Raw genomic sequence first — 23,867 nt, 5'->3', positions numbered from 1 at the left:
AAAAATATAAAGTTATAGGGGTCAGAAGACGACAATTTTAAACATACAAATTTTGGTGCATGTAGTTATACTTTTTTAAAGTCGTAAAATAAAACCTACATATGTTTGGTATCCATATGGACCTATAGAATATAGAGAAGGTGTCATCTTTACCAAAAATTGTACGCCGTAGAAATGGAGGCCCTAAAAATTTGCAAAATACCATTTTAATTTTACCCCACAAATAATTTATTTTTATTTTTTTTGTTTCGCCGCAGATTATGTTATAACATAAGTGAAAACATTACAAAGTACAATTGGCTATGCAAAAAATAAACCCTCATATATGGGTCTACAGGTGAAAAATTGAAAGTGTTATGATTTTTTATAGGTGAGGAGGAAAAACAGAATACAAAAATGAGTGAGGACCCTGATCACAAGAGTTTACAATCTATGAGGAGGAGACAAGAGGAGTGAGGATCCTGATCACAAGAGCTTACAATCTATGAGGAGGAGACAAGAGGAGTGAGGATCCTGATCACAAGAGCTTACAATCTATGAGGAGGAGACAAGAGGAGTGAGGATCCTGATCACAAGAGCTTACAATCTATGAGGAGGAGGAGACAAGAGGAGTGAGGATCCTGATCACAAGAGCTTACAATCTATGAGGAGGAGGAGACAAGAGGAGTGAGGATCCTGATCACAAGAGCTTACAATCTATGAGGAGGAGGAGACAAGAGGAGTGAGGATCCTGATCACAAGAGCTTACAATCTAAGAGGAGGAGGAGGAGACAAGAGGAGTGAGGATCCTGATCACAAGAGCTTACAATCTATGAGGAGGAGACAAGAGGAGTGAGGATCCTGATCACAAGAGCTTACAATCTATGAGGAGGAGACAAGAGGAGTGAGGATCCTGATCACAAGAGCTTACAATCTATGAGGAGGAGACAAGAGGAGTGAGGATCCTGATCACAAGAGATTACAATCTATGAGGAGGAGGAGACAAGAGGAGTGAGGATCCTGATCACAAGAGCTTACAATCTATGAGGAGGAGACAAGAGGAGTGAAGATCATGATCACAAGAGCTTACAATCTATGAGGAGGAGGAGACAAGAGGAGTGAGGATCCTGATCACAAGAGCTTACAATCTATGAGGAGGAGACAAGAGGAGTGAGGATCCTGATCACAAGAGCTTACAATCTATAGAGACAGGTATTTATATTCTCTGCACTGTTAAACTCCGCCCACTTGTCTCACATGATCATTATCACAGGTCCTTTAGCCACAAGCTCCAAGAGAAGCCTGGCTGCAGACTGGAGCTTTACGCTAGACAGGAAACATGTGACCTCCACTCAAAGCCCATGATCATGTGACTGATCACATGACTGTGACATCATGGCAGCTGGTGTAAGCACAGGGTAAGTACACGGCTCTGTTCACACCGGGAGCGCTGGAGGAGGAGATATTGGTGTTAACCCCTTCAGGTACGAACTGTATTCAGCCTATAATTTCGTCATTGCCTCGTTTTATGTTTGTTTATTGTTTATATCTTTCTTGATGACATTTGTTGATGTGGGACAAGTTGTATTTTAGGGGCAGGGTCATGTGTAGCGTATACACAGCATAATTCAGGCTGCGCAAAACCCATTCCGTAGTGGAGAATACGATGCGTATCCCCCCCCCCCCCCCCCCCCCATGACCGGGTAGCCCTGTGTGTCTGCATATAGGAGAATACACAGCGTATACACTAATGTGACCCTACACTTAAAGGGGTACTCCGGCCCTAAGACATCGTATCCCCTATCCAAAGGATAGGGGTAAGATATCTGACCGCGGGGGTCCACCGCAATCTTACATTCGGCATCCCCCTCTTTGAGCCGCGCTGCCATCTCACAAACTGCCGGGTGCCGACCACGGGGGCTGGAGTATGGTGACGTCACGACTCCACCCCTGTGTGATGTCACGCCCCGCCTCCGCTATGCAAGTCTATGGGAGGGGGCGTGATGGCCATCACGCCCCCTCCCATAGACTTGCATAGCGGGGGTGGGGCATGACGTCACAATACTCCGGCTCCATGGTCGGCACCTGGCAGTTTGTGAGCTGGCACCACGGCGTGCAGCTCAAAAGAGGTGGGTGCCGAATGCAAGATTGCGGGGATCCCCTGCGGCAGGACCCCCGCGGTCAGACATCTTATCCCCTATTCTTTGGATAGGCCGGAGTACCCCTTTAAAGTGAATCAGACAGCGGGTTCACCAGCATTAAAAGGAGAAATCTAGCAAAAATGTACTTATCCCCCTATCCACAGGACAGGGGACAAGTAGCTGATCATGGGGGTCCGATTGCTGGAAATCCCTGCGATCTCATGGAACAGGACCCCGTGCTCCCATAAAAATAAATGGAGCGTGTGCTATCTACCAGTAAATGACACGTGCTCCTTCACTGAGAGAGTTGGGGGGGGGGGGGGGGGGATAGTGGATAAGATAGTTTTCACTGGAGTTTGCCTTTAAAGGGGTACTCTGCCCCTATCCAGAAGATAGGGGAAACGATGTCTGATTGTGGGGTCCGGAGCAGGAGTGGTTTGCTATGGGGATTTGTTCCTACTCTGGACAGTTCCTGACATGGACAGAGGTGTCAGCAGAGAGCACTGTGGCCAAATAAAAAAGAACTACACAACTTCCTGTGGAGCATACAGCAGCTGATAAGTACTGGAAGTAATAAGATTTTGTAATAGAAGTAATTTACAAATCTGTATAACTTTCTGGCACCAGTTGATTAGAAACATTTTTTGTTTCCACCGGAGTACCCCTTTTTAAAGGAGTAGGCTCATGGGGAAAAAAGTATGTTAGGGGATATGTTTTAGCTTGTGGGGGATCCAACCGCTGTGACTCGCCGCTATCTCCTGTATGGAGCCATAGTTCTCCCCTGGAGCTGTATGTCACGACCCCGGCCCGCAGCATGGGCCGCCATGCCCCCTCTATGTGTTTCTATAGGAGAACCGAAGATAGACGAACAGCTCTCCCATAGAGATATGTGGAGGGGTAAGGTGGCCCCCACTTCGGGCGGGGGTCGTGGCAGGGGAGAGCCCGGGCTCTATTCAGGAGATAGTGGGGGGTCCCAGCGCTTGAATCCCCCGTGATCGTAAACTTATCTCCTATCCTAGGGTATAAGTTTTTTTTCATGAGATATCTTCTTAAAAGGGGTATTCCATCCGTAGACATCTTACAGCGGTGAATGAATGAAGTCTCCATGTGGGACATGTTGGCTTCATTCATTCACCGCCGCCGCCGGTTCCCAACATGTCCCGCTGCTGCCCTGCTCCGAGAAGATGAGGAGAAATAAGGACGCTGGGTAGGGATAAGGATAAGCACACTGGGGCCAATGAGTTATTATAAACACACTGGGGCCAATGAGTTATTATAAATACACTAGGGCCAATGAATTATTATAAACACACTGGGGCCAATGAGTTATTATAAACACACTGGGGCCAATGAGTTATTATAAACACACTGGGGCCAATGAGTTATTATAAACACACTGGGGCCAATGAGTTATTATAAATACACTAGGGCCAATGAATTATTATAAACACACTGGGGCCAATGAATTATTATAAACACACTGGGGCCAATGAATTATTATAAACACACTGGGGGCCAATGAATTATTATAAACACACTGGGGCCAATGAATTATTATAAACACACTAGGGCCAATGAGTTATTATAAACACACTGGGGGCCAATGAATTATTATAAACACACTGGGGCCAATGAATTATTATAAACACACTGGGGGCCAATGAATTATTATAAACACACTGGGGGCCAATGAATTATTATAAACACACTGGGGCCAATGAATTATTATAAACAGACTGGGGCCAATGAGTTATTATAAACAGACTGGGGCCAATGAGTTATTATAAACAGACTGGGGCCAATGAATTATTATAAACACACTAGGGCCAATGAGTTATTATAAATACACTGGGGCCAATGAATTATTATAAACACTGGGGCCAATGAATTATTATAAACACACTGGGGCCAATGAATTATTATAAACACACTGGGGCCAATGAATTATTATAAACACACTGGGGCCAATGAATTATTCTAAACACACTGGGGCCAATGAATTATTATAAACACACTGGGGCCAATGAATTATTATAAACACACTGGGGCCAATGAATTATTATAAACACACTGGGGCCAATGAATTATTATAAACACACTGGGACCAATGAATTATTATAAACACACTGGGGCCAATGAATTATTATAAACACCGGGGCCAATGAATTATTATAAACACACTGGGGCCAATGAATTATTATAAACACACTGGGGCCAATGAATTATTATAAACACACTGGGGCCAATGAATTATTATAAATACACTGGAGCCAATGAATTATTATAAACACACTGGGGCCAATGAATTATTATAAACACACTGGGGCCAATGAATTAGTGTAAACACTGGGGCCAATGAATTATTCTAAACACTGGGGCCAATGAATTATTCTAAACACACTGGGGCCAATGAATTATTCTAAACACACTGGGGCCAATGAATTATTCTAAACACACTGGGGCCAATGAATTATTCTAAACACACTGGGGCCAATGAGCTATTATAAACACACTGGGGGCCAATGAATTATTCTAAACACACTGGGGCCAATGAATTATTCTAAACACACTGGGGCCAATGAATTATTCTAAACACACTGGGGCCAATGAATTATTCTAAACACACTGGGGCCAATGAATTATTCTAAACACACTGGGGCCAATGAATTATTCTAAACACACTGGGGCCAATGAGCTATTATAAACACACTGGGGGCCAATGAATTATTATAAACACACTGGGGGCCAATGAATTATTATAAACACACTGGGGCCAATGAATTATTATAAACACACTGGGGCCAATGAATTATTATAAACACACTGGGGGCCAATGAATTATTATAAACACACTGGGGCCAATGAATTATTATAAACACACTGGGGCCAATGAGCTATTATAAACACACTGGGGGCCAATGAATTATTATAAACACACTGGGGCCAATGAGCTATTATAAACACACTGGGGGCCAATGAATTATTCTAAACACACTGGGGCCAATGAATTATTCTAAACACACTGGGGCCAATGAATTATTATAAACAGACTGGGGCCAATGAATTATTCTAAACACACTGGGGCCAATGAATTATTCTAAACACACTGGGGCCAATGAATTATTCTAAACACACTGGGGCCAATGAATTATTCTAAACACACTGGGGCCAATGAATTATTCTAAACACACTGGGGCCAATGAATTATTCTAAACACACTGGGGCCAATGAATTATTCTAAACACACTGGGGCCAATGAGCTATTATAAACACACTGGGGGCCAATGAATTATTATAAACACACTGGGGCCAATGAATTATTATAAACACACTGGGGCCAATGAATTATTATAAACACACTGGGGCCAATGAGCTATTATAAACACACTGGGGGCCAATGAATTATTATAAACACACTGGGGCCAATGAGCTATTATAAACACACTGGGGGCCAATGAATTATTATAAACACACTGGGGCCAATGAATTATTCTAAACACTGGGGCCAATGAATTATTATAAACACACTGGGGCCAATGAATTATTATAAACACACTGGGGCCAATTAGTTATTCTAAACACACTGGGGCCAATGAATTCTTATAAACACACTGGGGCCAATGAGTTATTATAAACACACTGGGGCCAATGAGTTATTATAAACACACTGGGGCCAATGAATTATTATAAACACACTGGGACCAATGAATTATTATAAACACACTGGGGCCAATGAATTATTATAAACACACTGGGGCCAATGAATTATTATACACACACTGGGGCCAATGAGCTATTATAAACACACTGGGGCCAATGAGCTATTATAAACACACTGGGGGCCAATGAATTATTATAAACACACTGGGGCCAATGAATTATTATAAATACACTGGGGCCAATGAATTATTATAAACACACTGGGGCCAATGAATTATTATAAACACACTGGGGGCCAATGAATTATTATAAACACACTGGGGCCAATGAATTATTATAAACACTGGGGCCAATGAATTATTATAAACACACTGGGGCCAATGAATTATTATAAACACACTGGGGCCAATGAGTTATTATAAACACACTGGGGCCAATGAATTATTATAAACACACTGGGGCCAATGAATTATTATACACACACTGGGGCCAATGAATTATTATACACACACTGGGGCCAATGTATTATTATACACACACTGGGGCCAATTAATTATTATACACACACTGGGGCCAATTAATTATTATAAACACACTGGGGCCAATGAATTATTATAAACACACTGGGGCCAATGAATTATTATAAACACACTGGGGCCAATGTATTATTATACACACACTGGGGCCAATGTATTATTATACACACACTGGGGCCAATGAATTATTATAAACACACTGGGGCCAATGAATTATTATAAACACACTGGGGACAATGAATTATTATAAACACACTGGGGCCAATGTATTATTATAAACACACTGGGGCCAATGAATTATTATAAACACACTGGGGCCAATTAATTATTATAAACACACTGGGGCCAATGAATTATTATACACACACACTTGGGCCAATGAGTTATTATAAACACACTGGGGCCAATGAGTTATTATAAACACTGGGGCCAATGAATTATTATACACACACACTGGGGCCAATGAGTTATTATAAACACACTGGGGCCAAGTAATTATTCTAAACACTGGGGCCAATGAATTATTATAAACACACTGGGGCCAAGTAATTATTCTAAACACACTGGGGCCAAGTAATTATTCTAAACACACTGGGGGCCAATGTATTATTATAAACACACTGGGGGCCAATGTATTATTATAAACACACTGGGGGCCAATGTATTATTATACACACACTGGGGCCAATGTATTATTATACACACACTGGGGCCAATTAATTATTATAAACACACTGGGGGTCAATGTATTATTATAAACACACTGGGGCCAATGTATTATTATAAACACACTGGGGGCCAATGTATTATTATAAACACACTGGGGCCAAGTAATTATTCTAAACACTGGGGCCAATGAATTATTATAAACACACTGGGGCCAAGTAATTATTCTAAACACACTGGGGCCAAGTAATTATTCTAAACACACTGGGGGCCAATGTATTATTATAAACACACTGGGGGCCAATGTATTATTATAAACACACTGGGGGCCAATGTATTATTATACACACACTGGGGCCAATGTATTATTATACACACACTGGGGCCAATTAATTATTATAAACACACTGGGGGCCAATGTATTATTATAAACACACTGGGGCCAATGTATTATTATAAACACACTGGGGGCCAATGTATTATTATAAACACACTGGGGGCCAATGTATTATTATAAACACACTGGAGCCAATGAATTATTCTAAGGACACTGGGGCCAATGAGTTATTATAAACACACTGGGGCCAATGAATTATTCTAAACACACTGGGGGCCAATGAATTATTCTAAACACACTGGGGGCCAATGAATTATTCTAAACACACTGGGGGCCAATGAATTATTCTAAACACACTGGGGCCAATGAATTCTTATAAACACACTGGGGCCAATGAATTCTTATAAACACACTGGGGCCAATGAATTCTTATAAACACACTGGGGCCAATGAATTCTTATAAACACTGGGGCCAATGAATTATTATAAACACACTGGGGCCAATGAATTATTATAAACACACTGGGGCCAATGAATTATTATAAACACACTGGGGCCAATGAATTATTATAAACACACTGGGGCCAATGAATTATTATAAACACACTGGGGCCAATGAGTTATTATAAACACACTGGGGCTAATGAGTTATTATAAACACACTGGGGCCAATGAGTTATTATAAACACACTGGGGCCAATGAATTATTATAAACACACTGGGGCCAATGAATTATTCTAAACACACTGGGGGCCAATGAGTTATTATAAACACACTGGGGCCAATGAGTTATTATAAACACACTGGGGGCCAATGAATTATTATAAACACACTGGGGCCAATGAATTATTATAAACACACTGGGGCCAATGAATTATTATAAACACACTGGGGCCAATGAATTATTCTAAATACACTGGGGCCAATGAATTATTATAAACACACTGGGGCCAATGAGTTATTATAAACACACTGGGGCCAAGTAATTATTCTAAACACACTGGGGGCCAATGTATTATTATAAACACACTGGGGGCCAATGTATTATTATAAACACACTGGGGCCAATGAATTATTATAAACACACTGGGGGCCAATGTATTATTATAAACACACTGGGGGCCAATGTATTATTATAAACACACTGGGGGCCAATGTATTATTATAAACACACTGGAGCCAATGAATTATTCTAAGGACACTGGAGCCAATGAATTATTCTAAGGACACTGGGGCCAATGAATTATTATAAACACACTGGGGCCAATGAATTATTCTAAACACACTGGGGCCAATGAATTATTATAAACACACTGGGGCCAATGAATTATTATAAACACACTGGGGCCAATGAATTATTATAAACACACTGGGGCCAATGAGTTATTATAAACACACTGGGGCCAATGAGTTATTATAAACACACTGGGGCCAATGAGTTATTATAAACACACTGGGGCCAATGAATTATTATATACACACTGGGGCCAATGAGTTATTATAAACACACTGGGGCCAATGAATTATTATACACACACACTGGGGCCAAAGTGTCGGTTGCAGCACCCCGGGGCGGAGTACCCCTTTAAAGGTCTATTCACATGTACAGTATTCTGTGCAGATTTGTTCAAGCTGTGTTCAGTCATTCAGTTTACATTGAAATGTGCAGCAGAAAAACCTGCGCATCAAATCTGCGCAGAATACTGTACGTGTGAATAGACTTTAAAGGGGTACTCCAGCCCTAAAACGTCCAGCCCTAAAACGTCGGATAAGATGTCTGATCACGGGGGTCCCACCGCTGGGGACACCCACAATCTGTCATTCCGCACCCACCTGTGTGAGCTCTCCGCAGCACTGGAGGCACAGAGTCTGAAGCCTCGGAACCACGGGGTCTGAGTCTCGTGACGTCATGACTCCGCCCCCTTGTGACGTCACATCCCGCCCCCTCAATGCAAGTCTATGGGAGGGGACGTGACGGCCAACCACTGAGCTACCGGACGCTTTTTTCTGTTTTTTTATTTTTTATTTTAGACGCCGCAATAAATTTTATGCGCTTTAATGTTTTTTTTACGTCTTTTATTAATAAGATGTTTTGGTTCATTATGATTCAAGGGATTGTAGAGATTATATGTATGCAGCTTTTTATGTTTTATTACATCAGCATTCCATAATTATAATTATTATTTTTTGTTTGTTTTTCTTTAAAAGGTGTTCACCACTGACCACTGTACAATCTTCTACAGGTATATGAGAGAATCCTCCCGACTGATTGAATAACAATGAAGAGAGACAGAAACAAGATGGCCGACAGGATCATAAACCTCACTCTACAGATTCTCTTCCGGCTTACTGGAGAGGTGAGGGATTCTGGGAGTGATGTCACATGACCTCATTCTTATCTATGTAATAGATGGATATGACTGGAGAGGTGAGGGATTCTGGGAGTGATGTCACATGACCTCATTCTTATCTATGTAATAACAGATGGATATGACTGGAGAGGTGAGGGATTCTGGGAGTGATGTCACATGACCTCATTCTTATCTATGTAATAACAGATGGATATGACTGGAGAGGTGAGGGATTCTGGGAGTGATGTCACATGACCTCATTCTTATCTATGTAATAGATGGATATGACTGGAGAGGTGAGGGATTCTGGGTAAGTATGTGGTAATATTAATGTTTCTCTCTATACACAGGATTACACATTGGTGAAGAACGCCTCTAGTGGGCACTGTCAGGCCCCGGGGCCCCCACCTCATTCCCTGATACATGAAGAAATGGATGAACAGATAATCCTGGAATTCACAAACAAGATGATAGAGCTGCTGACTGGAGAGGTGACCCTGCTGGGACATTATACAGTAATGGAGGGGTCTGGTGATGACTGGAGAGGTGACACTGCTGGGACATTATACAGTAATGGAGGGGTCTGGTGATGACTGGAGAGGTGACACTGCTGGGACATTATACAGTAATGGAGGGGTCTGGTGATGACTGGAGAGGTGACACTGCTGGGACATTATACAGTAATGGAGGGGTCTGGTGATGACTGGAGAGGTGACACTGCTGGGAATGCTGGGACATTATACAGTAATGGAAGGTCTGGTGATGACTGGAGAGGTGACACTGCTGGGAATGCTGGGACATTATACAGTAATGGAGGGGTCTGGTGATGACTGGAGAGGTGACCCTGCTGGGAATGCTGGGACATTATACAGTAATGGAGGGGTCTGGTGATGACTGGAGAGGTGACACTGCTGGGACATTATACAGTAATGGAGGGGTCTGGTGATGACTGGAGAGGTGACACTGCTGGGACATTATACAGTAATGGAGGGGTCTGGTGATGACTGGAGAGGTGACACTGCTGGGACATTATACAGTAATGGAGGGGTCTGGTGATGACTGGAGAGGTGACACTGCTGGGACATTATACAGTAATGGAGGGGTCTGGTGATGACTGGAGAGGTGACACTGCTGGGAATGCTGGGACATTATACAGTAATGGGGGGTCTGGTGATGACTGGAGAGGTGACACTGCTGGGAATGCTGGGACATTATACAGTAATGGAAGGTCTGGTGATGACTGGAGAGGTGACACTGCTGGGAATGCTGGGACATTATACAGTAATGGAGGGGTCTGGTGATGACTGGAGAGGTGACCCTGCTGGGAATGCTGGGACATTATACAGTAATGGAGGGGTCTGGTGATGACTGGAGAGGTGACACTGCTGGGACATTATACAGTAATGGAGGGGTCTGGTGATGACTGGAGAGGTGACACTGCTGGGACATTATACAGTAATGGAGGGGTCTGGTGATGACTGGAGAGGTGACACTGCTGGGACATTATACAGTAATGGAGGGGTCTGGTGATGACTGGAGAGGTGACACTGCTGGGACATTATACAGTAATGGAGGGGTCTGGTGATGACTGGAGAGGTGACACTGCTGGGAATGCTGGGACATTATACAGTAATGGAGGGGTCTGGTGATGACTGGAGAGGTGACACTGCTGGGACATTATACAGTAATGGAGGGGTCTGGTGATGACTGGAGAGGTGACCCTGCTGGGAATGCTGGGACATTATACAGTAATGGAGGGGTCTGGTGATGACTGGAGAGGTGACACTGCTGGGAATGCTGGGACATTATACAGTAATGGAGGGGTCTGGTGATGACTGGAGAGGTGACACTGCTGGGAATGCTGGGACATTATACAGTAATGGAGGGGTCTGGTGATGACTGGAGAGGTGACACTGCTGGGACATTATACAGTAATGGAGGGGTCTGGTGATGACTGGAGAGGTGACACTGCTGGGAATGCTGGGACATTATACAGTAATGGAGGGGTCTGGTGATGACTGGAGAGGTGACACTGCTGGGAATGCTGGGACATTATACAGTAATGGAGGGGTCTGGTGATGACTGGAGAGGTGACACTGCTGGGAATGCTGGGACATTATACAGTAATGGAGGGGTCTGGTGATGACTGGACAGGTGACACTGCTGGGACATTATACAGTAATGGAGGGGTCTGGTGATGATTGGAGAGGTGACACTGCTGGGAATGCTGGGACATTATACAGTAATGGAGGGGTCTGGTGATGACTGGAGAGGTGACACTGCTGGGAATGCTGGGACATTATACAGTAATGGAGGGGTCTGGTGATGACTGGAGAGGTGACACTGCTGGGAATGCTGGGACATTATACAGTAATGGAGGGGTCTGGTGATGACTGGAGAGGTGACACTGCTGGGAATGCTGGGACATTATACAGTAATGGAGGGGTCTGGTGATGACTGGACAGGTGACACTGCTGGGACATTATACAGTAATGGAGGGGTCTGGTGATGATTGGAGAGGTGACACTGCTGGGAATGCTGGGACATTATACAGTAATGGAGGGGTCTGGTGATGACTGGAGAGGTGACACTGCTGGGAATGCTGGGACATTATACAGTAATGGAGGGGTCTGGTGATGACTGGAGAGGTGACACTGCTGGGAATGCTGGGACATTATACAGTAATGGAGGGGTCTGGTGATGACTGGAGAGGTGACACTGCTGGGAATGCTGGGACATTATACAGTAATGGAGGGGTCTGGTGATGACTGGAGAGGTGACACTGCTGGGAATGCTGGGACATTATACAGTAATGGAGGGGTCTGGTGATGACTGGAGAGGTGACACTGCTGGGAATGCTGGGACATTATACAGTAATGGAGGGGTCTGGTGATGACTGGAGAGGTGACACTGCTGGGAATGCTGGGACATTATACAGTAATGGAGGGGTCTGGTGATGACTGGAGAGGTGACACTGCTGGGAATGCTGGGACATTATACAGTAATGGAGGGGTCTGGTGATGACTGGAGAGGTGACACTGCTGGGAATGCTGGGACATTATACAGTAATGGAGGGGTCTGGTGATGACTGGAGAGGTGACACTGCTGGGACATTATACAGTAATGGAGGGGTCTGGTGATGACTGGAGAGGTGACACTGCTGGGAATGCTGGGACATTATACAGTAATGGAGGGGTCTGGTGATGACTGGAGAGGTGACACTGCTGGGAATGCTGGGACATTATACAGTAATGGAGGGGTCTGGTGATGACTGGAGAGGTGACACTGCTGGGACATTATACAGTAATGGGGGGGTCTGGTGATGACTGGAGAGGTGACACTGCTGGGAATGCTGGGACATTATACAGTAATGGAGGGGTCTGGTGATGACTGGAGAGGTGACACTGCTGGGAATGCTGGGACATTATACGGTAATGGAGGGGTCTGGTGATGACTGGAGAGGTGACACTGCTGGGAATGCTGGGACATTATACAGTAATGGAGGGGTCTGGTGATGACTGGAGAGGTGACACTGCTGGGACATTATACAGTAATGGAGGGGTCTGGTGATGACTGGAGAGGTGACACTGCTGGGACATTATACAGTAATGGAGGGGTCTGGTGATGACTGGAGAGGTGACCCTGCTGGGAATGCTGGGACATTATACAGTAATGGAGGGGTCTGGTGATGACTGGAGAGGTGACACTGCTGGGAATGCTGGGACATTATACAGTAATGGAGGGGTCTGGTGATGACTGGAGAGGTGACACTGCTGGGAATGCTGGGACATTATACAGTAATGGAGGGGTCTGGTGATGACTGGAGAGGTGACACTGCTGGGAATGCTGGGACATTATACAGTAATGGAGGGGTCTGGTGATGACTGGAGAGGTGACACTGCTGGGACATTATACAGTAATGGAGGGGTCTGGTGATGACTGGAGAGGTGACACTGCTGGGAATGCTGGGACATTATACAGTAATGGAGGGGTCTGGTGATGACTGGAGGGGTGACACTTCTGGGAATGCTGGGACATTATACAGTAATGGAGGGGTCTGGTGATGATTGGAGAGGTGACACTGCTGGGAATGCTGGGACATTATACAGTAATGGAGGGGTCTGGTGATGACTGGAGAGGTGACACTGCTGGGAATGCTGGGACATTATACAGTAATGGAGGGGTCTGGTGATGACTGGAGAGGTGACACTGCTGGGAATGCTGGGACATTATACAGTAATGGAGGGGTCTGGTGATGACTGGAGAGGTGACACTGCTGGGACATTATACAGTAATGGAGGGGTCTGGTGATGACTGGAGAGGTGACACTGCTGGGACATTATACAGTAATGGGGGGGTCTGGTGATGACTGGAGAGGTGACCCTGCTGGGACATTATACAGTAATGGAGGGGTCTGGTGATGACTGGAGAGGTGACACTGCTGGGAATGCTGGGACATTATACAGTAATGGAGGGGTCTGGTGATGACTGGAGAGGTGACACTGCTGGGAATGCTGGGACATTATACAGTAATGGAGGGGTCTGGTGATGACTGGAGAGGTGGGAATGCTGGGACATTATACAGTAATGGAGGGGTCTGGTGATGACTGGAGAGGTGACACTGCTGGGAATGCTGGGACATTATACAGTAATGGAGGGATCTGGTGATGACTGGAGAGGTGACACTGCTGGGAATGCTGGGACATTATACAGTAATGGAGGGGTCTGGTGATGACTGGAGAGGTGACACTGCTGGGAATGCTGGGACATTATACAGTAATGGAGGGGTCTGGTGATGACTGGAGAGGTGACACTGCTGGGAATGCTGGGACATTATACAGTAATGGAGGGGTCTGGTGATGACTGGAGAGGTGACACTGCTGGGAATGCTGGGACATTATACAGTAATGGAGGGGTCTGGTGATGACTGGAGAGGTGACACTGCTGGGACATTATACAGTAATGGAGGGGTCTGGTGATGACTGGAGAGGTGACACTGCTGGGAATGCTGGGACATTATACAGTAATGGAGGGGTCTGGTGATGACTGGAGAGGTGACACTGCTGGGACATTATACAGTAATGGAGGGGTCTGGTGATGACTGGAGAGGTGACACTGCTGGGAATGCTGGGACATTATACAGTAATGGAGGGGTCTGGTGATGACTGGAGAGGTGACACTGCTGGGAATGCTGGGACATTATACAGTAATGGAGGGGTCTGGTGATGACTGGAGAGGTGACACTGCTGGGACATTATACAGTAATGGGGGGGTCTGGTGATGACTGGAGAGGTGACACTGCTGGGAATGCTGGGACATTATACAGTAATGGAGGGGTCTGGTGATGACTGGAGAGGTGACACTGCTGGGAATGCTGGGACATTATACAGTAATGGAGGGGTCTGGTGATGACTGGAGAGGTGACACTGCTGGGAATGCTGGGACATTATACAGTAATGGAGGGGTCTGGTGATGACTGGAGAGGTGACACTGCTGGGAATGCTGGGACATTATACAGTAATGGAGGGGTCTGGTGATGACTGGAGAGGTGACACTGCTGGGAATGCTGGGACATTATACAGTAATGGAGGGGTCTGGTGATGACTGGAGAGGTGACACTGCTGGGACATTATACAGTAATGGAGGGGTCTGGTGATGACTGGAGAGGTGACCCTGCTGGGAATGCTGGGACATTATACAGTAATGGAGGGGTCTGGTGATGACTGGAGAGGTGACACTGCTGGGAATGCTGGGACATTATACAGTAATGGAGGGGTCTGGTGATGACTGGAGAGGTGACACTGCTGGGAATGCTGGGACATTATACAGTAATGGAGGGGTCTGGTGATGACTGGAGAGGTGACACTGCTGGGAATGCTGGGACATTATACAGTAATGGAGGGGTCTGGTGATGACTGGAGAGGTGACACTGCTGGGAATGCTGGGACATTATACAGTAATGGAGGGGTCTGGTGATGACTGGAGAGGTGACACTGCTGGGAATGCTGGGACATTATACAGTAATGGAGGGGTCTGGTGATGACTGGAGAGGTGACACTGCTGGGAATGCTGGGACATTATACAGTAATGGAGGGGTCTGGTGATGACTGGAGAGGTGACACTGCTGGGACATTATACAGTAATGGAGGGGTCTGGTGATGACTGGAGAGGTGACACTGCTGGGACATTATACAGTAATGGGGGGGTCTGGTGATGACTGGAGAGGTGACCCTGCTGGGACATTATACAGTAATGGAGGGGTCTGGTGATGACTGGAGAGGTGACACTGCTGGGAATGCTGGGACATTATACAGTAATGGAGGGGTCTGGTGATGACTGGAGAGGTGACACTGCTGGGAATGCTGGGACATTATACAGTAATGGAGGGGTCTGGTGATGACTGGAGAGGTGGGAATGCTGGGACATTATACAGTAATGGAGGGGTCTGGTGATGACTGGAGAGGTGACACTGCTGGGAATGCTGGGACATTATACAGTAATGGAGGGATCTGGTGATGACTGGAGAGGTGACACTGCTGGGAATGCTGGGACATTATACAGTAATGGAGGGGTCTGGTGATGACTGGAGAGGTGACACTGCTGGGAATGCTGGGACATTATACAGTAATGGAGGGGTCTGGTGATGACTGGAGAGGTGACACTGCTGGGAATGCTGGGACATTATACAGTAATGGAGGGGTCTGGTGATGACTGGAGAGGTGACACTGCTGGGAATGCTGGGACATTATACAGTAATGGAGGGGTCTGGTGATGACTGGAGAGGTGACACTGCTGGGACATTATACAGTAATGGAGGGGTCTGGTGATGACTGGAGAGGTGACACTGCTGGGAATGCTGGGACATTATACAGTAATGGAGGGGTCTGGTGATGACTGGAGAGGTGACACTGCTGGGACATTATACAGTAATGGAGGGGTCTGGTGATGACTGGAGAGGTGACACTGCTGGGAATGCTGGGACATTATACAGTAATGGAGGGGTCTGGTGATGACTGGAGAGGTGACACTGCTGGGAATGCTGGGACATTATACAGTAATGGAGGGGTCTGGTGATGACTGGAGAGGTGACACTGCTGGGACATTATACAGTAATGGGGGGGTCTGGTGATGACTGGAGAGGTGACACTGCTGGGAATGCTGGGACATTATACAGTAATGGAGGGGTCTGGTGATGACTGGAGAGGTGACACTGCTGGGAATGCTGGGACATTATACAGTAATGGAGGGGTCTGGTGATGACTGGAGAGGTGACACTGCTGGGAATGCTGGGACATTATACAGTAATGGAGGGGTCTGGTGATGACTGGAGAGGTGACACTGCTGGGAATGCTGGGACATTATACAGTAATGGAGGGGTCTGGTGATGACTGGAGAGGTGACACTGCTGGGAATGCTGGGACATTATACAGTAATGGAGGGGTCTGGTGATGACTGGAGAGGTGACACTGCTGGGACATTATACAGTAATGGAGGGGTCTGGTGATGACTGGAGAGGTGACACTGCTGGGACATTATACAGTAATGGAGGGGTCTGGTGATGACTGGAGAGGTGACACTGCTGGGAATGCTGGGACATTATACAGTAATGGAGGGGTCTGGTGATGACTGGAGAGGTGACACTGCTGGGAATGCTGGGACATTATACAGTAATGGAGGGGTCTGGTGATGACTGGAGAGGTGACACTGCTGGGACATTATACAGTATTGGAGGGGTCTGGTGATGACTGGAGAGGTGACACTGCTGGGAATGCTGGGACATTATACAGTAATGGAGGGGTCTGGTGATGACTGGAGAGGTGACACTGCTGGGAATGCTGGGACATTATACAGTAATGGAGGGGTCTGGTGATGACTGGAGAGGTGACACTGCTGGGACATTATACAGTAATGGAGGGGTCTGGTGATGACTGGAGAGGTGACCCTGCTGGGAATGCTGGGACATTATACAGTAATGGAGGGGTCTGGTGATGACTGGAGAGGTGACACTGCTGGGAATGCTGGGACATTATACAGTAATGGAGGGGTCTGGTGATGACTGGAGAGGTGACACTGCTGGGAATGCTGGGACATTATACAGTAATGGAGGGGTCTGGTGATGACTGGAGAGGTGACACTGCTGGGAATGCTGGGACATTATACAGTAATGGAGGGGTCTGGTGATGACTGGAGAGGTGACACTGCTGGGAATGCTGGGACATTATACAGTAATGGAGGGGTCTGGTGATGACTGGAGAGGTGACACTGCTGGGAATGCTGGGACATTATACAGTAATGGAGGGGTCTGGTGATGACTGGAGAGGTGACACTGCTGGGAATGCTGGGACATTATACAGTAATGGAGGGGTCTGGTGATGACTGGAGAGGTGACACTGCTGGGAATGCTGGGACATTATACAGTAATGGAGGGGTCTGGTGATGACTGGAGAGGTGACACTGCTGGGACATTATACAGTAATGGAGGGGTCTGGTGATGACTGGAGAGGTGACACTGCTGGGAATGCTGGGACATTATACAGTAATGGAGGGGTCTGGTGATGACTGGAGAGGTGACACTGCTGGGAATGCTGGGACATTATACAGTAATGGAGGGGTCTGGTGATGACTGGAGAGGTGACACTGCTGGGAATGCTGGGACATTATACAGTAATGGAGGGGTCTGGTGATGACTGGAGAGGTGACACTGCTGGGACATTATACAGTAATGGAGGGGACTGGTGATGACTGGAGAGGTGACACTGCTGGGAATGCTGGGACATTATACAGTAATGGAGGGGTCTGGTGATGACTGGAGAGGTGGGAATGCTGGGACATTATACAGTAATGGAGGGGTCTGGTGATGACTGGAGAGGTGACACTGCTGGGAATGCTGGGACATTATACAGTAATGGAGGGGTCTGGTGATGACTGGAGAGGTGACACTGCTGGGAATGCTGGGACATTATACAGTAATGGAGGGGTCTAGTGATGACTGGAGAGGTGACACTGCTGGGAATGCTGGGACATTATACAGTAATGGGGGGGGGTCTGGTGATGACTGGAGAGGTGACACTGCTGGGAATGCTGGGACATTATACAGTAATGGAGGGGTCTGGTGGTGACTGGAGAGGTAACACTGCTGGGAATGCTGGGACATTATACAGTAATGGAGGGGTCTGGTGATGACTGGAGAGGTGACACTGCTGGGAATGCTGGGACATTATACAGTAATGGAGGGGTCTGGTGATGACTGGAGAGGTGACACTGCTGGGACATTATACAGTAATGGGGGGGTCTGGTGATGACTGGAGAGGTGACCCTGCTGGGACATTATACAGTAATGGAGGGGTCTGGTGATGACTGGAGAGGTGACACTGCTGGGAATGCTGGGACATTATACAGTAATGGAGGGGTCTGGTGATGACTGGAGAGGTGACACTGCTGGGAATGCTGGGACATTATACAGTAATGGAGGGGTCTGGTGATGACTGGAGAGGTGGGAATGCTGGGACATTATACAGTAATGGAGGGGTCTGGTGATGACTGGAGAGGTGACACTGCTGGGAATGCTGGGACATTATACAGTAATGGAGGGATCTGGTGATGACTGGAGAGGTGACACTGCTGGGAATGCTGGGACATTATACAGTAATGGAGGGGTCTGGTGATGACTGGAGAGGTGACACTGCTGGGAATGCTGGGACATTATACAGTAATGGAGGGGTCTGGTGATGACTGGAGAGGTGACACTGCTGGGACATTATACAGTAATGGAGGGGTCTGGTGATGACTGGAGAGGTGACACTGCTGGGACATTATACAGTAATGGAGGGGTCTGGTGATGACTGGAGAGGTGACACTGCTGGGAATGCTGGGACATTATACAGTAATGGAGGGGTCTGGTGATGACTGGAGAGGTGACACTGCTGGGACATTATACAGTATTGGAGGGGTCTGGTGATGACTGGAGAGGTGACACTGCTGGGAATGCTGGGACATTATACAGTAATGGAGGGGTCTGGTGATGACTGGAGAGGTGACACTGCTGGGAATGCTGGGACATTATACAGTAATGGAGGGGTCTGGTGATGACTGGAGAGGTGACACTGCTGGGAATGCTGGGACATTATACAGTAATGGAGGGGTCTGGTGATGACTGGAGAGGTGACACTGCTGGGACATTATACAGTAATGGAGGGGTCTGGTGATGACTGGAGAGGTGACACTGCTGGGAATGCTGGGACATTATACAGTAATGGAGCGGTCTGGTGATGACTGGAGAGGTGACACTGCTGGGAATGCTGGGACATTATACAGTAATGGAGGGGTCTGGTGATGACTGGAGAGGTGACACTGCTGGGAATGCTTGGACATTATACAGTAATGGAGGGGTCTGGTGATGACTGGAGAGGTGACACTGCTGGGAATGCTGGGACATTATACAGTAATGGAGGGGTCTGGTGATGACTGGAGAGGTGACACTGCTGGGACATTATACAGTAATGGAGGGGTCTGGTGATGACTGGAGAGGTGACACTGCTGGGACATTATACAGTAATGGAGGGGTCTGGTGATGACTGGAGAGGTGACACTGCTGGGAATGCTGGGACATTATACAGTAATGGAGGGGTCTGGTGATGACTGGAGAGGTGACACTGCTGGGACATTATACAGTAATGGAGGGGTCTGGTGATGACTGGAGAGGTGGGAATGCTGGGACATTATACAGTAATGGAGGGGTCTGGTGATGACTGGAGAGGTGACCCTGCTGGGACATTATACAGTAATGGAGGGGTCTGGTGATGACTGGAGAGGTGACACTGCTGGGAATGCTGGGACATTATACAGTAATGGAGGGGTCTGGTGATGACTGGAGAGGTGACACTGCTGGGACATTATACAGTAATGGAGGGGTCTGGTGATGACTGGAGAGGTGACACTGCTGGGAATGCTGGGACATTATACAGTAATGGAGGGGTCTGGTGATGACTGGAGAGGTGACACTGCTGGGAATGCTGGGACATTATACAGTAATGGAGGGGTCTGGTGATGACTGGAGAGGTGACACTGCTGGGAATGCTGGGACATTATACAGTAATGGAGGGGTCTGGTGATGACTGGAGAGGTGACACTGCTGGGAATGCTGGGACATTATACAGTAATGGAGGGGTCTGGTGATGACTGGAGAGGTGACACTGCTGGGAATGCTGGGACATTATACAGTAATGGAGGGTCTGGTGATGACTGGAGAGGTGACACTGCTGGGAATGCTGGGACATTATACAGTAACACCACTGGAGGGGTCGGGGTGATGACTGTATCATTGTGTGTCAGGTTCCTATAAGGTGTCAGGACGTGGCGGTGTATTTCTCCATGGAGGAGTGGGAGTATGTAAAAGGACACAAGGATCAGTACAAGGATCAGGTTATGATGGAGGATCAGCAGCCCCTCACATCACCAGGTAATAGAAACAACTATATATACATTTTTTAGAAATATTTTGGCATTAAGGCACATTATTTGTGGTCTACCTCTTTTGGGAAATGGGTTGTATTTTTTAATGTCACCATTTTGAGGTAGATACAACTTGATATGAATACATAGCCCTACACAGATGCACATCTTCTGCATTGTTTAGAATGCTCCATACTACAATGCTTCTGCTGTGAATAGTCCCTGGACCTATCTTATATGAAGGATAGCCTTATGCTCCTGTATCCCAGCCGGACCCGGCCCACAGCTCCTTTATTTGAATGAGACAACCGGGTCAGATATTTACTCCGGTCGGCTCATTTTAGCCCCGTATCCGTTTTTTGTACCGGATTGAAAACCGTAGTTCACCACGGTTTACAGTCTGGCCCAAAAAAATGGATACGGGGCAAAAATCAGCCGACCAGAGACACTATCTGACTCCGGTCGGCTCATTAAAAATAAATTAGATTTCTGTGGAAATCGGGTTTTCAATTCTGGAGAGTCAGTCGGGTTTTTTCAATTCTGGCGCACAACCCGACAAAACATGTCTGGTTTGAAATGGTAAATGATGGCCGATGTGTATGTGTCCCTACATAGCCCTCTAGCCTAACATTGTGATCTATTATTCCGTGCTCTACTGTGATCAGTTTTGCCAACATTATTTTAGTCGATTTACGTGCATTTGCTGTACAATTTGAGATGAAATGTTTATATAGTAATGTTCTAAAATATTAATATCATTTTTATGGTCATATGGTTTAAATTCTTGGCAGATGACCATACCAGGAACACAGAAGAACACCTGATATCTCCAGATTTTAAAGCAGAGGATCATATCACACAAGATACATATGAAGATTATGCCATTATTAGGCCATATATACCCCCAGCCCTTCCCAGCCAAGAACTTTCGTCTGATTGTTTTAATCCGGTTCTTTCTTCTGATTCTACTATGCAAAATATAATTTACAGAAGGGGTGTAGAACATCAACTATCTATGACAGAGGAGAAATTATCTTCACATTCAGAATATGGGAAATGTTTTACTGAGAAATCAAATCAGGTTCAGCTTCTGAGAACTTGCACAGGGAATGCGACATTTTCATGTTCGGAATGTGGTAAATGTTTTAATCGGAAATCACATCTTCTCAGACATCTAAGAAGTCACTCGGGCGAGAGACCATTTTCATGTTTAGAATGTGATAAATGTTTTACTCGAAAATCACATCTTCTTAGACATAAAAGAACTCACATAGGAGAGAAGCCGTTTTCATGCTCAGAATGTGGGAAATGTTATTCCCAGCAGACAGCTCTTGTTAAACATCAGAGAATTCATACAGGAGAACAGCCATTTTCCTTTTCAGAATACGGGAAATTTCTTTCTACAAAATCTGGTCTTGTTCAACATCAAAGGCACATAAAAGAGAAGCCATTTCCATGTCCGGAATGTGGCAAATGTTTTACAGCCAAATCAAATCTTGCTATACATCAAAGAAGTCATACAGGAGAGAAGCCATTTTCATGTTCAGAATGTGGGAAATGTTGCTCTCAGCAGTCAGATCTTGTTAAACATCAGAGAATTCACACAGGGGAGAAGCCATTTGCATGTCCTGAATGTGGAAAATGTTTTGCTACAAAATCACGTCTTTGTCAACATCAAAGAAGTCACACAGGGGAAAAGCCTTTTGTATGTTCTGAATGTGGAAAATGTTTTACACGGCGATCGTATCTACTTATACATCAAAGAACTCACACAGGGGAGAAACCGTTCTTATGCTCAGAATGTGGGAAATGTTTTACTCAAAAATCTAATGTTGTGCAACATCAAAGAACTCACACAGGAGAGAAGCTATTTTTATGTCCCATGGGACATGTTTCAATTGGAAAACAGATCTTGTTAAACATCTGAGAATTCACATAGGGGAAAAGCCATATTTGTGTTTATAATGTTGCATTTACTCATCTTCTTAGGCATCAAAGAAGTCACATGGGAGGGAACATTTTTTTCCTCTTAATTTATTGACGAATTGTACAAAAAAAAATGTAATAAATGAAAAATAAATCATTACATTAAATGTCATAAAAGAGGAAGGGAAGACCATTTAAACACAAAATGATGACAAAGAATTGTCTGCAATTACAATGTCTGTTATCTAAATAGTAAATTGAATACAGATGAGGCATCTATGTATTAACCATGTACATAAGAAATGTTTTCATAAATACACAATATTGACAAGTATTGGAACACCTACAGGAGATCTTTAAGTTGTCCCATTTAAATGGGTCCTGTCAGATTAAAAAACGTTTTATATGTTGTACATCTTTGCAAAAGATTAACCTTTCTAATATACTTCATACGAAAATGTAATTTCCTTTTTATAGAAACCATGGCTTTGTCTAAGATGAAGCACAGTCATGGACAAAGTCTAGTAAGTGAGGGTGGGCTAGCAATTCTGTGTGTGTCTGATAGGACAGGAGAGTGCACAGAGGAGTGCTATCTGACAGGTGAGCACAGAGGAGTACTATCTGACAGGTGAGATCACAGAGGAGTACTATCTGACAGGTGAGATCACAGAGGAGTACTATCTGACAGGTGAGAGCACAGAGGAGTGCTATCTGACAGGAGAGAGAGCACAGAGGAGTGCTATCTGACAGGAGAGAGAGCACAGAGGAGCGCTATCAGACAGGAGAGAGCACAGAGGAGTGCTATCAGACAGGAGAGAGA

General features: G+C 45.8%; 1 protein-coding gene across 3 annotated transcripts in view; it reads left to right on the top strand.

Moving 5' to 3' along the window:
* The first annotated feature begins 786 nt into the window (after positions 1-786).
* Positions 787-23,867, top strand: part of LOC130296518 (oocyte zinc finger protein XlCOF6-like) — a 208,051-nt gene continuing 184,970 nt past the window's right edge. Inside the window, exons 1-4 of one of the 3 annotated variants that reach the window (XM_056548136.1) lie at positions 787-1,191; positions 9,563-9,676; positions 10,021-10,161; positions 21,002-21,128. In XM_056548136.1, the coding sequence (XP_056404111.1) occupies positions 9,599-9,676; positions 10,021-10,161; positions 21,002-21,128 (346 nt within the window). In that variant the 5' untranslated portion in view covers positions 787-1,191; positions 9,563-9,598. Of the gene's footprint in view, positions 1,192-1,231; positions 1,464-9,562; positions 9,677-10,020; positions 10,162-21,001; positions 21,129-23,867 lie in introns of those variants that run through there. The other 2 variants (XM_056548164.1, XM_056548154.1) reach the window with 2 other exon arrangements.

The sequence above is a fragment of the Hyla sarda genome, chromosome 1 (assembly GCF_029499605.1).
Source record: "Hyla sarda isolate aHylSar1 chromosome 1, aHylSar1.hap1, whole genome shotgun sequence".
Taxonomy (NCBI): domain Eukaryota; kingdom Metazoa; phylum Chordata; class Amphibia; order Anura; family Hylidae; genus Hyla; species Hyla sarda.
This window is presented reverse-complemented; position numbering and strand designations above follow the sequence as displayed.